The 20814-nt window shown below is 52.4% G+C and overlaps 3 protein-coding genes and 1 long non-coding RNA gene across 4 annotated transcripts in view; 1 reads left to right on the top strand and 3 right to left on the bottom strand.

The window, feature by feature from the left end:
• The window catches only part of ABL1 (ABL proto-oncogene 1, non-receptor tyrosine kinase), a 57449-nt gene extending 54320 nt beyond the window's left edge, over nucleotides 1-3129 (bottom strand). The window contains exon 1 of the mRNA XM_015879259.2: nucleotides 2994-3129. Within this exon, the coding sequence (XP_015734745.1) occupies nucleotides 2994-3129 (136 nt within the window). The remainder of the gene's footprint in view (nucleotides 1-2993) is intronic.
• Nucleotides 3130-4102: 973 nt separating this feature from the next.
• LOC107321851 lies at nucleotides 4103-16579 on the top strand. The gene is made up of 3 exons (XR_004309106.1): nucleotides 4103-4307; nucleotides 4885-4959; nucleotides 14478-16579. It is a non-coding gene; the product is annotated as an uncharacterized LOC107321851 (long non-coding RNA).
• EXOSC2 (exosome component 2) lies at nucleotides 7069-11955 on the bottom strand. Its single transcript, XM_015879262.2, has 9 exons — nucleotides 11792-11955; nucleotides 11617-11718; nucleotides 11393-11438; nucleotides 10161-10250; nucleotides 9891-9956; nucleotides 9673-9741; nucleotides 8568-8744; nucleotides 8259-8387; nucleotides 7069-7859 (listed from the first exon to the last, which is right to left on the bottom strand). The coding sequence occupies exons 1-9, from the start codon at nucleotides 11914-11916 to the stop codon at nucleotides 7779-7781; spliced, it is 885 nt and encodes a 294-aa protein (XP_015734748.1). The 5' UTR covers nucleotides 11917-11955; the 3' UTR covers nucleotides 7069-7778.
• PRDM12 (PR/SET domain 12) lies at nucleotides 12542-18861 on the bottom strand. Its single transcript, XM_015879264.2, has 5 exons — nucleotides 18538-18861; nucleotides 17654-17844; nucleotides 16832-16987; nucleotides 14447-14558; nucleotides 12542-13703 (listed from the first exon to the last, which is right to left on the bottom strand). The coding sequence occupies exons 1-5, from the start codon at nucleotides 18749-18751 to the stop codon at nucleotides 13321-13323; spliced, it is 1056 nt and encodes a 351-aa protein (XP_015734750.1). The 5' UTR covers nucleotides 18752-18861; the 3' UTR covers nucleotides 12542-13320.
• Between the last annotated feature and the right edge of the window lie 1953 nt (nucleotides 18862-20814).

The raw sequence follows: 20814 nt of genomic DNA, 5'->3' as shown, positions 1-20814 counted from the left end.
AATCTTAAACTCTTCCACTTAAAACCCCAGAAGTTTGTTGGTAAATGTTAAAGTGCGTGGAATGAGAGGATGGCTCACAGCGCCCATCTCTGCTTTAATACTTCCTCCTGTCCTCATCTCCTCACACTGCCTTTCCACTAACACTTGCAAACAACGAAACGCAGAACCAGCACAATCTCTTAATGGAGCTCTGGCATATGAGAAACGACGCTTATTCATCACAAAGGAGATGAGCTGCTTACACACAGCAAGGCCTCAGAGATCAGCACACAGAGCAGGGCTGCTCTGCCCAAGGCTCAGGATTAGCCTTTCCACTGCCTCATCTTCCACCTCGGCGCATGTAAAGCAGTTTAGCAAGTCTTAGGCCTCTCTCCTAACACATCCCAAGCCCAGATCAAGTTCTGCACAGGGGCTTCTTAGTGGAACTTGCCTGTGTTTGGTAATTGAACAGGAATTACAGTGTATGATAGAAGGGGATGCAGGCAGAAGCAGTACACAAATCTGCATTCCACGTGGAGCAATGTCAGCATTAACCAGATTAATACTGAATCACATCAAAGGATGGATACATAGCAATGATCTCAACAGCCGGGGATAATTCCCTCCGAACAGAAATGGAAATTAAAGCTTGGGTGCCAACAAATCTCTAAGCTAACAATGAAAAAAAGTTTGGTCAGTTTGAAATACCGACTCAGATACTGAAGGGAGGCTTCCAAAGGAGCTTCCATTAGGCTGATGTTAATGGTGCAGCTTCAAGGGGAAAGCCCAAAGCAGGAGCAGTAGAGCAGTCCCCTTCCTGTCCCAGGTCATTCACCCATAGGAACAATGCAAAGGTATGAGGGCAAGGCCTGGAACCACCTGCATGCTAAAGAACAGAGATCTAGCACAGAAGGAATCCCATTTAAACAACCTCCATGTACAGGCAATTAGCTACCTAATGAATTTATACTGCGTATGAATCAGACGCATTGTGCTCACTCATAAGATAAAGGGTAATAAATACCAAGTCGTATTACTGCTTGATCACAGCAGGTCCTCCTGGCTGGCAAAACTATGTTCCAAAGTCTTCAAGCTACTGATAACAGCTCATATACATGGGTTGGTCATTGAATCCATAGGAAGGAACCACAGCTTTTCATTTGTTTTCACAATCAAAACAGTTGAAACGTAATATTTAACAGCGTCAAAGAAATAAACTTCAATCTGAAGTCTCTTCTAAGAGATTTCTTAAGGCACAATACAGACCCAATAGGAAGTTCCTCTTTGTATATCTGGATATGAAGTTTGTACAAGCTCTGACATGTTCTGCAATGCAATACGAACAATTTTTCACATTGAATTTCACATTGAAACCACCAAACCAAGGTTCTGAGCCGCTCTACCAAAAGCCACTTCCACAACAGGAAAGCTACACTATGAAATACTGTTCTGTCCATTAAATATAGATGGTCAGAAGGTCGGTGTGTCAGACTGTACAGGCATTTCAAAACCAAAATTCAGCTATTAAACAAAACAAAAAATCAAGGAAGAATAACCTACCTTTGTAGGTACTTTAGAGTACCAGGCTAGAAGGAGGCCCAGAGACAGACAACACAGAACCCATGGTGCAGCCTTCTCCTGCCTGTGTGATGAAGAACCATTTCACATACACAAAGGAGGAAACTCTTCCTCGTGCTGCTAAGCGAGACTGATCTTTTGCAGCTCTCCTAACAGCTGTACTGACCTCCATGTCCCCTTTCAAGTTGATTTCTAAATCAACCAAGGTCTCTCATAGACATATGGTACGTGGACACTGGAGATGCTATCTCTCTTCACAAATGTGCTGGGATTTTCTGACCTCAGGTCACAGCAGCAAAAAGGTACCATCTGCCTAGTCCTGTCAGATGATCAAAAAGCAGCATTTCTGGCTCTTTTGCTACATCAAAGCACCAAAGGCTGTGAGAATATCGTACCGCTTGCACTTTGTGCTCACGGTATCTCCCCTGACCTTGAAACACCGTCCAATGCAGTACAAGCAGTGACCAAACTGAGGCCAGAGGAGAAGTATATCACAGAGCTAAGAAAAACTATAGGTCAAAACTATTGAAGAAACCTTATGAAGATCCCATTTCTCCAGCCTGAGGCAGCAGCCTGGTGTATGTCCCTTCAAGGAACACCATAAAGTGCCACGCAAAACCAAGCATTATTCCATAAAGGGTCACTGAAACGACACGTTTCTGCCTGTGCCTTTTGAAAGAGATGCCTTCAGTTGGAAATCTCATTAAAAAAGAAAAAGAAAAGGCATTTAAAAGCTCTGTGGAACTCCAAATAACTTCAATTTGCTGTATTTCCTGAGATTCTCTGCCTCCTTTTAATCTGGAGCAGAGAGCTGAGCGGGTTGCTGTACCCCTCACCCGGCTGCTTGTAGCCTCCCACACTTACCCCCGTTCCAGCACAAGTTGCATGTTTAACTGGCCATGAGAAACCACAAACCAACAGTGCTGTAAGCACACCAAGCAAATGAACAAGAAACTGCTTCGTTCCAACCAGTTATTACAACAGCAGCACCCAGCAACTTCCCAAAAGCAGCCCAGATTTGTTTCCAAGCAGCTGAGCCCCCTTTTGTAGAGATAATTAAGAACACTCATCACTCACAAGAGCATTGCCCTCAGCTGGCTTTGGTCTGCACCTATAACAAACAACTCAAAGAGGATCAAGCACTTCTCTAGGCCTTAAACCACAACACATCCAAGGCAGAAATGCGAAGTTTATATGATGTTAAAGAGTTATTTCCTTGTATTTCAGATTTAGTTGTGCCATGACCTCTCATAATCCAACATAAGTGAAGTATCAACAAAAACAACAGTGTTACCTTAAGAGGCAAGGGAAAGAAAACAGCTTCCAAGAAGCACAGCATGTTTGCATCTTACACTACGCTCTCTAGGAGACCCACATCACATCCAACTCAGCAAATCAAAATCAAACCAAAAGTGAAACCAACTGAAATCTCTCACCGTGTTCCACAAAGACATTGCAGTGAGGGCCCCCATGCCTCGATGACTCCTTCTTCCCTGCTCCCTTGATGAAGTGCAGGGCAGGCAGACTCGGCCTCCTTTGGTCCCCAAGAACTTTTCCAGGCTGCTGCCCCATAAAGCAACTCTGGGCAGCCTCTCCCGGGACAAGAAGCTTCTGCAGAAGTCTGTGATTCCTTATTTTCCAGGCTGAAGGAGAACCTTTATGTCGGATGATGTCCAGATCCCCTTCCAGCCCCTACAGTTCGGTGCTCCCGTGCCAGGTGGGTGCAGTCAATGGAGCAGAGCACCAGATGATTCTGCAGACAGCAGCACGGCGTTATGAACAACACATAAATGAGTTAAAAGTTCCAATCACACGTTAATGAGCGACGCTGTAAGTTTCACCTCCCCGGACGTGGTATGTCTTCCACCAAGGAGAACCCGTCCACCTCACAGACACGAAACCACGTTCAGGCTCACCGTGGTCAGGAAACACTCATTCCTACCACAACCAGCGTCAAGGCTTCTTCTTCTTCTTCTTTTTCTTCTTCTTTTTCCTCTTTCTCCTTTTCTTTTGCATAGCATTGGGTTAGCGAAGTCCAAAGCACCTCACGTCTGGCTTCACGTCCTGCCGGAGCCTCCCAGCACCACCACCATCCCGGCAGCTCCCGGTGGTGACCCGATGCCCGCCCGCAGCTCGCCGTGCCCTCGGCCCTTCCTTCTGCTACCTCTCCCGGGGCCGGGCCGGGCCCGAGCAGGCAGGTGGGCCGCGGGGGGCCATGGCGGCGTCGAACAGCGCTGGGCCCGAGCAGGTGGCGGCCGCCTCACAAGGGCCCGGTGGCCGCCGGGCGAGAGGCGCGAGGCCGTCCGTGGAGATGGAGCCCGCAGCGCGTCCGCAGGAGGTGGGGATGGGAAGGACAGGCCGGCATCCCCGCGGGCAGGGCAAGGCAGGGCGGAGGAAGGGGGACAAAGGGCCGAGGGGGGCGGCGGAGCGATCGGGGAGATCCCGGAACCCGCGGCGCAGCCCCGTCCCCGGCCGGCGGGGCGGGCGGGCAAACCCCTTCCGGCCACTCCTCCTCCGCCACCGCCTCCTCCTCCTTCTCCTTCCCGGCCCCGGCTGCGGGAAAGCGGCGGTGAGGAGAATCCGACAGCCCTCACCTCACAGGGGCAGCCCTTACCTCATAGGGGCAGCCCTCATCCCCACACAAAGGCCTTGCGTTCCCTACGGTGCTGTGAGCTCACAGCTTGACACCGACCCCATCCACAGAGGCAAAAACGAAGTTAAACCCCCACATCACTCACACTGCCCGTGAGGTAGGTGTTCCCTGCCCTGTGGAGCAGGAAGATGATGGTTTTTATATGTTCTTTAGTTCACCTTGAGAACTGAAACTAACTGAGGCAACAGTTTGAGGTCAGGGCGGCTCGGTCAAAGGTCTGCCATTGCCCTCATTCACAATAGGAAAACACACTAATGTGGTTCTGCCTGCTGCTCGAGGTGGCCATCTGGACGTGGATTGCCTTGTTTATATCAGCTCCTCCCTTGTGACAAATGCAAACATCCTCCACAGCTCCAACGCCATGCTCAAGGTCCCTTGTCCCCAAGGCAGACATGCTTTCTCTCACCATCAGTTATCTGAAATGAAGTACTTCATTCAAGCCGACTGGATCCTCCACCTCTGCCATAGCACCCATTTCACAGCAAGGATCACAATCCTCTTTTTATTGCATTTCCCCACCGGTGACTCAGACTGCAGGTAACTGAGGGTGTTTCCATGCAGTAAAAAGGAGTTCAGGTACATTGTGCTGAGACAAACCCAACGCCACATCCCTTCAGCCCCACAGAATTACTGCAGGTTTATCTCACTGATGATATTAACCTTCTCTGCTCCAGCACAGACCCTGCATGATCCCAACTGAGGAAACAGAGCCGTCAACACAAGCTGAGCAACAAGAGAGCTGCTAACAGGTCAGTCTAAAACATCACCCTTTATTGTAAAAGCTATTCCTTTCTGGATGCCACTGCAGCATTTTGGACACTCTCTATCAGACACCACAATAGAACTGAAGCAGAGTGAACTCCATAAGGTATTTTAGCACGTTCTCTGTTTACCTTCCACTCTGTGTGGGTTGTTACACCTAACAGCTGCTCTGATGTTCCCTCCATAACAATATATTAAACTTCTTTACCAAATGCCAAACTTCAGCACGTTAATTGCTGGTCCTCAGGAACCCAAAACGACCATTTGAAGGCTGCCTTTTGTCTCGGTGGAATTTCAGTATCTCCTTGGGCTTTGCATTTATACCATCCATGTGAGCAGCAAAAACTGCACGCAGATGATACAGAAGTAACATAATAGCAGCAGTAACTGGATTAACAATCCATTAGCTCAAATCCGAAATCCCAGTGGTTATTAACTGGGAGTGAAGGGAGGGGTTGCCATTCTCCGTATTACCACATGAATAAAACACTGACACCAAGAAACAGGACATTTATTTCTATGGATTTTGCACTGTAGTTTCTGCAGACAACACTCACCAGTGCTTACACTCATATGTGAACCTGCCATTGAGAGAAGGGCCCTGGCTTCCCCAACCTTCTCACTCATCTCTGATGGGCAATATGGAAAAGCTATTTGCTATACTGTAGGCCACAACTAATACTTAAAGCCTCTATGGAAACTATGAGCCTCAGCAGCACATCCAGTTGCCTGTGAAGTGGATGAGCACCAGCAGCTCTCACCGTTTATCTGAGAGAAAAACTCACAGGGCTTCAATCAAATGAACTGTACATGACTGGTGGGCAGGTACTTCTCTTAGATACCCCAGGAAGTTCCTCCCATCTCTTGTTACTGGTTTGCAAAGCTGCGCTAGATGGAGCTGCAGGAACGGTCAGCAATGCCCTCTCCTTATTAGAGGATTTAGCTCCGGGCTTGGCACAGCCCTGGCTGAATTTGCAGAGAACAGCAATGACCCCTCGTGGCCATGGAGAAAAGTACCAGGACAGTCCCCCATATTGATCAGAAATGATCAACAAACCTTTCCTGCTGGTGCTCCGATACTTGGGTCAAAGAGCAAAAGTACCAGGAAATGGATGAGATATGTACCCACATCCCCAAGGCAATGAGCAGCTGAGGCAGTCTAGACCTTGAGCTCACTGTTTCTTAAGTTGAATATTCATTTATTGTGCATAAGCAACCAAGAAAGTTCATGCTGGGAAGAGAGGGTTGGAAGCTTGCAGTCTGCTAAAGCTTTTAGCCAATTTGTGCTGATCCTGCCCACACAAATGTCAGTGTCACCATCGAGCTTTAGTCCTCAGCCTCCCCAGATCATCTTGAGGATGTGACTGTTGGGAAGATTCCCTTAGAAGTGTGAAAACACTCAGAAATAATAACAGTTCCTGGACCTTGCATGGGACAGCCCAACACATCCTTGAGAATGTGCTATTTTACAGAGGCAGCATGGAGTGAAGTTTGAGTTTTGCAGCAGCAGCATGGATTACCTGTGTCCTTGCTTGTCCTTAGCCACCGAGCTCCACAATGCTCCAGTATTTAGGCAGCAGTGTTGGTGGCAGACACCCAGCCTTTGTTTTTCGGAAGGAAATGAAGTAAACCTGCTGGAGATTACTGATCCAAAGGTGCCACCTAGTGCTTACTCTTAACCACAGGCAAAGCAGTCTGAACCAGAGGAGAAGCATCACATTCATTCTTAGGCAGGGAATGCAAATGATGGAGTGCAATCATCTAGCCACTGCCCTAAAGATGTGGCCACTTGGCCAGTGTCTGCTGGGCTCCCCTTTTCCACCCTCACAAAAGCTGTATGACACACCTTTCCATGGCATCCTGCAAGGAAATCTTGAGAGAAAGCCACCATGAACAATGCCAGGCAATCTACTTACTTACCCCATGTGGAAAACTTGAAGAAGGTGAACTGCTTGAAAAGGCTGAAGAACAACCACTGAAGAGGCAAGAGGACACTTCAACTTAAGTCTCCTGGTAGAAGAAAACTTTAAGGCAGCTGTAGTTCTCTAGCTAGATCATATTAATTTGGGAGCAAGAAAAGCCAATGCATGCACCAATGAATGACTATTTAATGTACAAAAATTTTATTTTAATGTAAAGCATTTCATAAAAAAACAACATGAGAGCCTCCTCAGACGAAGAGCTCACCACAACATGAATATAAAAGGGACCAGCAGGATGCACACAGATTAAGAAGGCACTGCTCACCCATGGCTACCTGGCCCATGTGGGCAGCCAGGTCCAAACTCAAACCCTTAGGACACAGAAGCCACGAACAGCACAACACAAAACATGGCTCAAAACAGTCTAAGGACTCACACCTGTGAAGTCTCAAAAGAAAACCCACCCCAAACTGAGTCAAAGGCCAGACTGGCAGATCTGCATCACAATAAAGGAAAATCAAAACCATTTTTAAAGCCTCTGTGGAGAAAGAAACCAATCACAAAATGCATCCCCTCCTCCCTAACTTCCTAGAAGTTAAGGAGCACTATACAAGTGTCACAAGATATGTCCCAATTGCATCTGTGTCTTCATAAAGGTCAGGTATCCATTTCCCGGGCTGCTGCACCAAAAGGCCATTGTACTTAAGTACTATTTAGTGCTATTGTACTAAAAGGGCTCGGGAGATATTTGAGGAGTTTAAATGACCCATCGTGGTAGTTTCTGAAGTGTGGAATGGACATTGGTGACTGCAACACTGATTAAAACAAAGTACTGATAACCAAAAGCTGCCATGGTGGGGATTTTAAAACGACCTCCTCTGGCTCTATCCCTCCAGATCCAGCAACTTCTGTCGGGTTTCCAGAACAATCTCCTCCATCACCTCTGGTTTGAGAATGTCCTTGATCTGGAATGGGAAGACAGGTCACATTGGCACCAAAGAGCAGCTACTAGCATTGCACCTGAAGATAACTTTGGGCTAATATCTCTTATAAAGACCATAAGAAATGAAATGCTAAAAAACCTTCACTGAAGGCCATTCTGCACTGACTGGAAGGCTCCCCCAGTTGGAGCTCTTGCTGCGTACCTTTTCTCTGTGATTGTTTAAGTTCGGCCAGGACATCATACACATCCAAGGCAATTTCTGTCATGCATGAGAGCAGAAGTTCGTGCTGTCACTACAAACCTTTTGGGAAGACTAAAGGAAACCCTGCTGCCTAATTTATTGACTTCAGCAGCAGCAGACTCAGCCTTCCCAATCCTTTCCCACGCTGTGGAATAAAGCAAACAGCGCTGGTTTCTGTACCTGATGAGGAAGGGATGCCTCATAGCAATACAGGATGCTAGTGTCGAAGAGCATCAACTTCTGAGTAACCAGAGCTACAATGCAGTTTCGGAGCCGTGAGATCACCTCCCGGTCAGACAGGGGAACTGGCTGAGGAAGGACAGAGGAACAGAGATGAGTATGTAGGGAAATCATGCAAGTCTCCTGGAAAAAAGTAACATTTTGCCACAAATCTAATACCACTTCTTAAATGATTCACATGCCTCCTGGATCTCAACTAGCACAGCACCATTGGTAGAACACGGCTCATCATTTTCCCCGTCCCCTCACCTCTAAGTTGGTTGTGAAGCCCCCTGCTTCTTCATCTTTCTGTTCTGGAGTTGGGTAGATCCAGATGAAACCGTTGTTGCCGAGGATCACAGATGCACCACAGGGCAAGTCATGGAAGTGAGTCTTCTGGCGTTTCACAAGGGAGGGTGAGACCTGAACAAGCACACCCTGACCAAGCTGAAGAGGAGACCATGAGACTCAGCATGAGAGACAACGTGCTGCCAACAGGTAATATCCAGTCACCGACATGCACTCCAGGAACCAGCCAATTTAACATCTTTTCCTGTGAAACGGTGAATATAAAACCTGCTTGCCTCTGGGAGTGCTGGGAGGATTAGCTAATGCCCTGTGCAGCCCTTTGAAGATGAAGAATACTCTCAGTGCTTAGCATAAATGTTAATAATGTCTTGATTGTAACTAGACATCAACCATCCTGCAGAAAAACGAGGAGCGAGAGGCCCAATTCAGCAGAACACTTTCCCTCTTAATCCAGTCTCTGTCCTTCACCCTCTGTGCAAAAAGCACATTTTGCTTTTATCTTTTAAGTGCTAATACCTTTGGTCTAGTAATCCCAACTGCAGCCCCCTTGGCTTATTTCAATGTGCAAAAACAGAGATAAATGCCAACTGCATAAAGCCTAAAATAGAGCCCTGGAGTGAGCAGCAAGCCATGGGGACAATGACCTGCAGAAGAAGAGCGATAAAGTTTGAGATAGAAGATTTTTCTTCCCAGAGCTCAAGTCCCAAGCAACTGGTGGGAGAAATGGATTCATGCAGTAACTGTGGAGAGGGACAGCAGCAGTTCAGAGGGAATGTGTGCAATGAGGAACTCTGCTTTGAGCTCCCATGTAGGAGCTAAAATTCTTCCTAACCTACTGACAAGGGCTATAATATCATACTCTACTGCAGAGCCTTTTATTCCTTAAGGATCTCCCCCCAAACCTCTATCCTGATGCTATCTCGATATAAATACAAAGAAATTCTACTGACATGGATAGAACTGCACTGTATTTAACAAGATCTGACCCTCTAACAGACCACTAAGCACAAGGGTTAGAGACTCATACAATCCAACCAGCACAAAATGAGACTTTTGAACAACATACCTTCCCATATTTCAGACTCCTGGTGTGCAGTGATACAGCCCCATCTGAAAACACAGACTGGACCTCTGCCTGTCAGTGCCTCTTAAGGAAACAGACTTCTTCATGCTGCCCTGTACCAACAGCCACCAACAGAGCTTTCCCTGCCTGCCTGAGGTCTGGCTGTTCCCCCTTCCAATCCCTTTGACTCTTCTGTCCAAGTACAAGCAGTGAAAGGATACACTGATGAGATCCCCTTCCTGCAGATAGTCCCTCATTGCAAGCTCATCTTCTGCTGATCTCCTCCTCTAAAATGGACAATGCAAGAAAAGTTATGGGTCACGTAGAATGAGAAAACATTAATTAACAGCAACACAAAGAGAGGATCATCTCCTTAGGACACTGTGCAAAATGCATGGGAAGTCAAAACCACACGTGTGCTAACTGCAGGAGGGGCTCAGAGCATCCTGCCCTGCAGCACTGTGGTCCTTCTCTGCACAAACTGTGCTCACCAGTTCCCCACCAGGTAAATTCATAGACGACAACAACAGGACTGAATCCAGCCTGGAATTGGTTTCCACTTTCCATCGTTTCTGTTGAACCTGGTGAAGAAAAAACAACGTTAATGTACACTCAGAAAATGAACTAAGTCTCTAATCTAAGTGGGAAGTCATGCAGATGACTGACTCTATAGCAAAGCACTGTGACAGCCATAAGAAATGACCGGCCAGTGCAGCAGAGGCTGTCAGAGAAGGAATCATTTCAGTTGGAAAAGAGCATTAAAAGCCACCTGGTACAACTCCCAGTAATGAACAGGGACACCTGCAGGTCCCTCAGGTGCACAGAGCCCCGTCCAGCTCTGATCCTGAATGTCTGTGGGGGTGAGGCAACCACAACCACCCTGAGTAACTTGTGCCAGCGCCTCATTGCCCTTATTGTAAAAGACATCCTCCTTATATTGAATGTAAATCTCTCCTGTTGAGACTGAAACCATTTCCCCTTGTCCTATCACAACAGACCCTGCTAAGAAGTCAGTCCCCTTCTTCCTTACAGAAAGATACTTTAGATAATGACAGGCTGCTCTCAGCTCTCTCCAGCGCCATCTCCTCTCCATGCTGCACAGCCCCAGCTCTCAGCCTGTCCCCGCAGGGAGCTGTTCCATCCCTCGGATCACTTTTACGGTCATCCTGTGGATGTGCTCCAACAGATCCATGTCCATCCTGCACCGAGGATGCCCCACCAGGACACAGTGCTACAGATGGGGCCTCACACGAGGACATGCCCACCTCCCTGTCCCACAGCTTGCACTGCATGCATCCAACCCTATGGGTCCCAGCCATCCCTATGGGGCTGAGTGCTCCCCTATGGGTCCCAGCCATCCCTATGGGGCTGAGTGCTCCCCTATGGGTCCCAGCCATCCCTATGGGCGCCAGCCATCCCTATGTGGCTGAGTACTCCCCTATGTGTCCCATCCATCCCTATGTGTCCCATCCATCCCCTATAGATCCCATCCATCCCTATAGATCCCATCCATCCCTATGTGTCCCCCCCTTTAGTGTGGGGTCCCTGTTCCCCCTATGGGCGCACTGGACGGCAGCTCATTACAATGGATCCGGATGGGCACTACGGTTGCCACCAACGCCCTCCTGCAGCTCTGCATGGCACAGTGCTCTCTGTGCTCCAGCATCTCACTCTTTCTTTGTCAGACCTCATCACGTTCTCCCGTGTCCTCCCAGCTCCTCACCTCCGTGATCCTCCCGACCACGATGTCTCCGACCTCCCCGTTGTACCTGGCGGTGGGACAGAGCACAGCATTAACACAGCATTAACACAGCATTATTACACACCATTATTACACAGCATTATTACACAGCATTAACACACATTACACAGCATTATTACACAGCATTAACACACATTACACACCATTATTACCCATCCCATTGCACATCCCGTCCCTATATTCACCTGCTCTGTAGCGGTGTCACACACACCAATTTATTCACCCTCTCCACAGCTCCAGCCACCGAGGCGACGAGCTTCTCCTCATCCACATAGGTGCCGTGTCCCCTGCAGACAGAACGGACGCCATTAGAGCCCAAACCGCGGCCTGCCCCGTCCCCTAATGCTCCTCCATCCCCACCTCATGTATCCCGTGTCCGTAGTGATGGTGTCTCCGGGTACAACCAGGTGTTTCTCGCCGCCCCGAGGCCGGCTGGGCCCCACGGCTTTACGGATCACGGGCAGCCGCATGGACACCGCCGCCATCTTGGTTGAAGGCGGAACTGCGCCTTGCGGTTACACGTGACTTCCGGACGCCATCTTGAATGAGGGCCGTAACGAGAGTCACGTGGGTTGGGTACAGGGCGGCCATTTTGGTTCCTGGCAGGGAGGTTGGGGGGGGGCAGCGATGTGAATGGGGCAGGGGGTGCTCCCCTATGGGTCTCATCCATCCCTATGGGGCTGAGTGCTCCCCTATGGGTCCCAGCCATCCCTATGGGGCTGAGTGCTCCCCTATGGGTCCCATCCATCCCTATGGGGCTGAGTGCCCCCCTATGGGTCCCAGCCTTCCCTATGGCGCTGAGTGCCCCCCTATGGGTCCCATACATCCCTATGGGTCCCATCCATCCCTATGGGTCCCATCCATCCCTATGGGGCTGAGTGCTCCCTATGGGTCCCAGCACCCATTAATGGGGTTGGACCCACAGCCCCCCCCTCCCCCCAATTTAAACCACGCTCGGTCCCGAATCGCTTTTTATTTCGAGTACAAGAGAGAGGTACAAATGTATTTACAGCGCTGTGCGTATACAATCCCATAATATAGAATATCAAAGGCTTGTAAATAATGTTTTACATAAATATTTACAAAGTTAAAGTGACGGGTTATTATATATTTTCCTTCTTGGGTTTTTCTTTTTTTCCCTTTTCTGGCAGTAAAACGCAGTGTTTTTATTTTTATGAGAGCTTTTATACACCTCGGATTTAGGATGAACACAACAACCTTCCAAGTTAATGGGAACAGCCGCTCCGGGCTGTGCGGTCCCCAGAGGGCAGCAGAGCTGAGCGCTCCCTTAGGGCTGGATGGGGCTGAGCAGCTGCTGGGCCGTCATTGCATGGTCCAAGTTGGAAGGGACCCCCCTCAAACCCCTCCTAAAGGCCGCCTGGTCCAACTCCCTACACACACAGTGCTCAGAGCCCCGGGCAGCCTGACCTCGGGGGTCTCACAGCCCATCTCAGCCTCCCATCCCTTGGTGGCATGTAGACAAACCCCATGGCACAGCTGGGGATAGAGGGAGGAAAACCCAACTCGGCTGAACAGACAAAGCTGATGGTCCCAGTGATGCTGTGCCACGTCTCCTTGCTGGGCGCTCGCTGGCACAGAGGAGAAAGGACAAAAGCAATTTTCCTTCCTATCAAATGATCCATAAAACCCAACCTTGATTCATCCAGGTGCAGCCGCAGCTCCGAACACACCAGCAAAATCCACACGGGATGTCCTGCCGTGCCCTCCCATTCTCCCTTTCCCACCAAACCCTATGGAAACGCTGATGCTCCCAATGCAAACTCAGAGCAGCGGCTCTGCCACGGGCTCCCAGTTCCTCACACATCTCAATGCCAGTCTTTGCACGTGGGCAGCGACCATCCAGAAACGTGCTGCTGCCGTTCCATGGCTCACAGCACCATGGTGGGGATGTGATGGGCCAAGGAAGCGGGATGGGGCACGGGTAGGGCAGGCGAATGAGCCTGCAGGGATGCATTGGGGGGTCGATGACGGGCGCTTTTCTGATGCGCCCGTAACCCGGCCAGCTGGGAATAGGCACTTTGACACACCTGGCACTTATAGGGCCGCTCTCCGGTGTGCAAACGGACGTGGTTACGCAGGGTGGAGGATTGGCTGAAGCGCCGGTTGCAGAAGCGACACACGAAGGGCTTGTCCAAGGTGTGGATGCGCATGTGGGAGCGCAGGTTGCTGCGGGAGTTGAAGCCGCGGTGGCAGATGACGCAGCGCATGCGACCCGTGGTGCTGGCCCCGGTCTCCACTGCATGGAAGTCCTCTGCGAGCAATACAAGGGGATGGACGGTCAGGTTGTGCCCTGCTCACACCCCTTTCTGTGCCATATATAACCACCCCATGCTGCACACTGCACCCACAGCAATGTTGTGACCAGCAGCTCTCAGTGGGGATCTGTGGCTGTAACAAACCTGCTCCAGTCCCAGCTTCTCCCCCAGCCCCATTGGGATCTGCTTTGGGGCTCACTCAGAGCATGCAGCACTAAGGAAAGGGGGAATTGAATGGGACAGGACACAGCTCAGAGCACAGCGTTCCCAATAAGGCTCAGGAGCTGCACTGCCTGCACATGGCACAGCTGGGATAGACAGAGCCAAAGCCTCCTGCACTGGCTATTCAGAGAAATAAGGTTAAATGCGGAGCAGGGAAATGGATGAGTGCATCCCAGCACCTCACGGTGTATTGGGGCTCCTTCCTCCCCACCTGGCAGCTCCACACTTGCTCAGGCAGTGGACCATGGGGTCCCAAATTGCTGGGGATCTGCCCAAGCTGCAGGCTCTGTTCTGTGGGAGGTGGGCTCTGTCTTACAGGTGAGGCTGATGGGCTCCTCTCTATAGGATCGTGGGGATATGGAAGGCTGTGTGCCCAGCATGGGATATGCTGTGCTGCTCAGAGCTCCATATGCATGCCCACCCTGCCCCATGCCCACCCTGCCCCATGCCCACCCTGCCCTCAGAGCTGGGGTTGGGGTGAGAAGGGAATGACGTGGCTTTTTCTGCTGTTACCTACCATGTTTGTTCTTCTTCTGCTCCTCTTCCAGCCCCGGCACACCTGGGATGCCCAGGAAGGTGTTGTGTGAGTTCCCATACCAGACCAGCAGCTCTTGATCCGGAGGAATCATCTAAAGAAGGACACAGACATGAGGGTGTTGGGATGGCACAGCAAGCCAGCAATCTTCAGCCGGTTGTTCCAGACTCCTGCAAGGTCAGCACTGCCATCAGCACTGCTCAATGCCCCCAGCACTGCCAGGACACCGTGCACACTGACAGTGATGGCATCACTCTGCACCACGTACTGCAGCACCACGTAGTGCTGGCACTGAGCTGCACCTCAGTCTGCCCAGGTCCAGGAGTGGGCAAAGGAGCAGCAGTAGGGCACAGAGCCTGCACATCCCCATAGTTCAAGGAGAAGGAGGTGTAGCAGCACACATTGACGTGTAGAATTAAGCTGTTGTGCACCCACAGACTGCAGCAAGGTGCAAGGATGCAGAGATCGGACTCGGTGCTATACACAGTGCTCTGCATGGAGCCCTTGGCACTCTGTGCTGCAGGACACAACAGCATCTCCCAGCCCAGCACGGTTATTCCCCAGCAGTGGAAATGGAGGTAGAAATGTAGATGCAGCCTTGGGCTCGGACAGAGTAGGGAACCAGCCCAGATCCCAGCGGCTGCTGCAGGAAAGCATGATCCAGGCATGAGATGCTGCCTCTTCCAAAGCCCCATTGCCTCCACCAGCTCAAGCAGAGAACAGGAAGGGCTTCTCTATCAGCGCTGCTCTTGTTCCTATGGGATGACAGCACTCCTCCCACCACTGGTGTTTGGGTTCTGGTTCTGCACTGCAGTGAGAGCAGGGACAGCGCCCAAGCAGCCTCTGCAGCACAGCCACGGCCAGAGGATGGATGTGCTCACAGCAACAGCATCAGGCAGCACTCATAGCAACACCGCCCTACAAAACTACGTATCTCCCCCTTGCAGGTCCTTAGCGCTATGGATCTAATTTAGAAGCAAGAGAATGCTGAGTTTCAGAGGTTGGCTTTCTATGCACAGAGTTCAGGAGAAGCAGAACTGCAAGTCAGGTCACCACAGCACTGTTAAAGTGCCTGATTTGATGCACCTGAAAGCAGTGCTGGTTCGGCTCCATGTGTTTCTATTTCAGCATCACTGTGGTTACAGATCTGAAAGATGGGACCATCGCTTCCCATCCCAAACCAGTGCCGTTCCTCACCATCATTTCCTTATAATATGAATTTCATTTAATACAAGCAAATAGAAATTAATACTGCTGGAAAGATACTGAGATGGTCTGTGCCCCACAATATTCCACCCATGCAGCTCTGGGTTAAGGGATTAATGAGCAGAGTGAGCTACAGGAGGAAAACCAGAACCTCCTCTTGTTGCTGCACCAACAGTTGGAGCCAGCAGAAGCTCTCAGTGGCTCCATGCCCCGATGGCAGCAGCACAGCAGCACCTCGTGTGCCCACATCCCCTGTGCACAGAGCTCAGAGCTCTTAGTGCTTCAGCTTTACTATCTGAGCAAAGGGAATTAAACACAGCTGCCCCGGTGCTCAGATCATTATCGTTGTGCAAAGCCTGCAGATAACATTGCCACCCACCCCAACAGCTGGGCACGGGTGTTGCCTGGAATTGTTTTGTTTCTTTGCATGATGTAAGAATCAAAACCAATTAAGCTAATGCCTCTAATGCTACACCAGGCACAGCTGCCCGCTGGAGCATCAGGATCTAAAGCTGGGCACAGCGAGAGCCTGCAAAGGGATGTGCAGAGCAGGGAGGGCAGCTCGGAGCTCCTTCTCCCCACCCTATTGCTCCTATCCCTGTCCCCATTGGGGTGCTGCCTCAGTGCTGTGTTACTGCCCACAGAGCAGCGATTCTCAGCCATGGGACAGGCAGCTGAGACAGAGCTGTCCCTTTTCCAACCCCTCTAAGCCCACACAGCCGCCTGGTGACATCCCTGCGATGCCATCACCCTTCAGTAGCAGTGGTCCATGGGGATGCATTTACTGCCACAGCCACACTGACCTCCAGGTAAAAGCTGCAGAGTGAAGCGCAGCCTCCACCTGGATTCACAGAAGCCTCCAGCTTTGGGTTGTGGTTCTACACTAAATCCTGTTTCTCAATACAACATGGGAATGCTGCCCAAAGCTGCAGCAGGGCCAGGATTGCAGGGATGTTGTGCTCCAAAGCCTGGTCAGCATTTGCTCTCCCTCTGCACAGCATGCAATGGTGTGCCCACCAAGAGGGAGCAGAGAACAGAGCTTTGCTGCCTCCCCAAAGCCCACGCATGGTGCTACCCCATAGGTCTGGGTACCAGGGTGCTCCCAGCAGCAGCCCCCACAACAAGGGAAGGTCAGCATGGTGAGCTCTGCACCCCACGTACCTCAATGGCTTTGTAGAAGATGCTGTTCCCGATCTGCACCACCTCCAGGTTCTGCTCCTGCTCGTTGCGGGCGCATTTGATGTAGGTCATCCAGCTGCGATGGTCCTCCTGGCTGGCATCGATGAAGTACCGCACTGTGCCATCCTCGTTGAAGACCTGGGAGGGCAGCGCAGCAGCTGCAGCAATGCTGCCCACAACAACGAGCCTTTCCCACAGCCCCAGTGCCAAGGGATGCTCTAAGATAACGGCCCCAAAGCCAGCACGGCTTCAAGGCTGAGACCTCGGGGAGATGCTGCTGTTGGGCTGTGGGGCCGGGTGGGCACAGCCTGGCAGCCCGGCTCTCTGCATTGGTTCTGTGGCCCCAAAAGGGCTGTTATAGGGCATCACCTAGGGGAGATCTGCCCCTGTATGGAGGAGGAGGAAACCTGTCAGAGCCACTCTGAGCAGGCAAAGCTTTGAGGCAAGCTTTGTCATGAAGGAAGAGATCATAACGAGCGTGAGGCTGGAGCTCAGTCTGAGCAAAACACTCCCTATAGCCACAGTGCTCCGGCTGATCACATCACCCCACAGCACCACTGCAGGGCTGGGATAAAGCAGGGGATGGGGCAGAGCCATTGTGTGGCCGGGAATGCGGCAGGGAGCGCCCGCCCGGGAGCTCAGTGGGAAGAGCAGGAGGTGACACAGCATCGGGGCTATGGGGACACCCCGAGGGCTGTGAGAGCAGCTCCTGCCCTGGGGGAGACCAGGGGAAACTGAGGCAGGGGACGGGCTCCCGAATCGCAGGTCGGAGCGGTGTCACCCCGCGTCGTGCGGGGCCGTTACCTCCCACATCAGGTTGTTGTTCTTGCACAGATCCACGTGCTCCGGTGAGATCACCCTGCCCGTGAACGGCCCCATCTCGGTGCCGGCTTTGATCCACGTCTTGGAGAAGATGCCGAGCCCTTCCCCGGGGATGGAGCTCTGCGCGATGATCACTTCCGACGGCAGCACCAGGCTGGAGAGCTTCTGCACCTCTGCGGCCACGGGAGCGGGGTCACAACGGGGCCCCCCAACCCCCCCCCGACCCCCGGAACACCCACAAAGCGCCGCTTTGTGCCCCCAGCCCCGGGCTGAGCCCTATGAACGCCCGAGCGCTCCGCTGCAAAGCGATCCCCGCATCCCTCCGGGCATTGAGCGGTACCTGGGAACAGCGGCCCGGGCCGGGCAGGGAGCGGGGCTGGGAAAGGGGGTTAAATGGTGTCTATTTCGGCCCATCCAGCAATTTGTCACGCTGTTAAAGTGATCTGCATTCATTAAACTCGACTCGAAAGAAATTGCTAATTCTAAATTCATTAGTCCTTTAGGAATGCTGTAGCGGTACATTGCGGCTGAATGGAGAGAGGGCTTGTTTAAAAGGGCCCAGGAATTCCTCTTACAAAATGGGGAGATGAGATGGTTGACATATCGTGAATGGAAATGGAATTAGCCTTCATGGTAAATTAAGAGAGGAACAGAAATCCGAGAGGGGGAAAAGGGAGCGGGGCCGCGAGAAGGGACATTGTGCGGGGCTGAATGCGGCGGGGACGGAGCCCCGGCCCCCACCCCCGCGGTTTAAGTGGGAACTTTCTCAGGTCAAGCCCAAGTTAACCACATGAATTTAAAGCCCTTCTTTCGCCGTCAGCCGCTGTGACACACCCGGGGGGAAGGGGGGGGAGCCCGCAACTCACCTCCGGAGAAGGACTGCGCCAGCACTTCGGCCGTGAAGGCGGTTTTGGGGCTGCTCTTCTCCTCGAAGAGCTGCTCGCCCAGCACGTTCCTCCAGCGGCCGTAGAGGAAGCTGTGCAGGATGTCGGACGTGATCACCTCGGCCAGGGAGAGCCCCTGCGGCTTCAGCCCGGGCTTCAGCACCAGGGCTTCAGCGGGCAGCACGGAGCCCATCATGGGGGCGAGGCGGGCGGCCGGGCTCCGTGCGGCTCGGCGGCTCCCGCCCGCCTATATATGAGCTTCATTGACCCTCCTAATTGGTTATTAATGACCTCCCTGACGTTGGAGGAGCGACTGGGGCTGCCGGAGCGAGGCGAGCCGTCGGAGCCCCCCTCCTCTGCATCCCTCCCCTCCCCGGGGGTGGGGTGGCTGGAGGGAGGGACACGGCACACACAGCCGCACACACACATCCACATCCACACACACACACACACACACACACACACGCACCGGCTCGGCACCCCCCGCACCCCCTCCCGCCCGCCCCGTCGGGCCCCGCTCTCTCCGACCGCTCCGCTTCGCCCCCGGCATCTCCCAGCCGGTCCCGGAGCTCGTTTCGGGGACAAAACGTTGCGTTTTGGGGCCGCGGAGCTCAACAACGAAATCCGCCTCCCCGACGCCGCTACACGCCGCTTCTCCGAGCCTTTCTGCCCCCGATACCGCGGGGTAACGGGCAGAGCTCCGGCGGACCGGACCCACACTGTCCCGGCAGCCCCCAACGTGTTTTGCTCTGGGTACCGTGGAGCGGACTCGGGGGGACGCACGGAGCTCGGGGCCGGCCCGGAACCGGCGGCCGTTCCCTAAACGCGGCCGGCAGCCCCGGATCGGGGTCGGCTCCCCCGGCTGCGATAAGCGGGTCCCAAACCCCGCGGCCCCGCTGCGCTTTGCGAGGCAGAGACTGGGCAGGTGCCTCGGGGCAAAACCGCGTCCCCATCTCCGGGACTCTGCCCGCAATACCCCTACATCTGAACCCATATTTATTCCCGTCCCCTACAGCTCCCTTCGAGCCCCGGGCACTTCGCAACCACCGCTGTCCCCGGCGGTGGCACATTTGTCCCCACGGAGTGACAGAGCGCTCCCCACAGAAGCAGCTTTACCCCCCTCTCCCCCGGGGTTCCGTGCCGGCTCAGCAAAGGGTTAACCTTCCCTGGATTTAAACCCGATCCCGCTGTGTCGGAGCTTAGAGCCCTCTCTGCAGCCCCGTTCTTTTGATTTTCATGTGGACGAGGGGCTGCAAAGGGCCGGGAGGCGGGGGGAGAAGATGACGGGCCCCCAAATTCACCCAGCAGAGCCGGCTTCGATTCTCCGAGCCCCGCAAAGAGCCGGGGCCGCCCCCAGACTCACCGGGACCCCGCAGCCCCCGGCGGCTGTAGCGGGGTGAACCCTTCGGGCTGCTCCCTCCGCACACAGAGCGCGGCTACAGCCCAGGTGCGACCGCTTCTTCCCATTGACCTCATCAAGAAGATGCGCAAATGTCAGAAACGCACCCAAAATGTTGATTAACGAACGCGCTTCCTCAGGGGGGAAAAAATAAAGCAACGCTCCCCTAAAGCAGGAAGGTTCGCAACCTGCTCGGGGCTGGTTTTAATGCAGGTGCAAACGAGTTGATTTCGGGTTTCTGGGCTCCGAACGGAGCGGCAGCTCCGCGCTCAGCGCATCAGGTGGAGCCGCAGAGCCCGCACTCCATCCCCGCATCGAGTCGCCCCGCTCCTCGTCCCGCTACAAAACGATGCGTGTCCCGTCCCCCCCCACCCCAAACCCTCGGCCCCAGTTGGAGGTTCGGGGGGGGGGGAAGGAAAAAGGTGGGAGGAAAAAAAAATCCTCCCGTTTTGTGCTGGGTTTTAAATATCCCCAGCTGTTTCCCAAACCTTTTTCCCCACCGTAGGTGCTTTACCCCCCCCCCAGCCGCCCTCCCCTCCTCGTTTCTCTTTTTTAATATCGCAGCTATCCCTCCTTTTTAACATTTAAGAGGAAACAAGTTTAATATTCATGGCTGTTAATAGAGAAGGGCCATTATCGCCGCCCCATTGTTCCGAGCCCCGCACAATGCCGCTTGTATTTTCATGTGTATATTCCCAAAGTTCCTTCTGAGCGTTTAGTGAGCACTTTAATATTCATGGGTGTTAATAGAGAAGCCCTCAGTATATTGGCATATTGTTGGGAGGTGTACATATTGGTCTGACTTTGAATAGCCACAGTCCTCTTTTCTTTTGCTCTGTTTTGCAGGGTTGATGGGCCAG

Source organism: Coturnix japonica, chromosome 17 (genome assembly GCF_001577835.2).
Source record: "Coturnix japonica isolate 7356 chromosome 17, Coturnix japonica 2.1, whole genome shotgun sequence".
Taxonomy (NCBI): Eukaryota; Metazoa; Chordata; class Aves; order Galliformes; family Phasianidae; genus Coturnix; species Coturnix japonica.
This window is presented reverse-complemented; position numbering and strand designations above follow the sequence as displayed.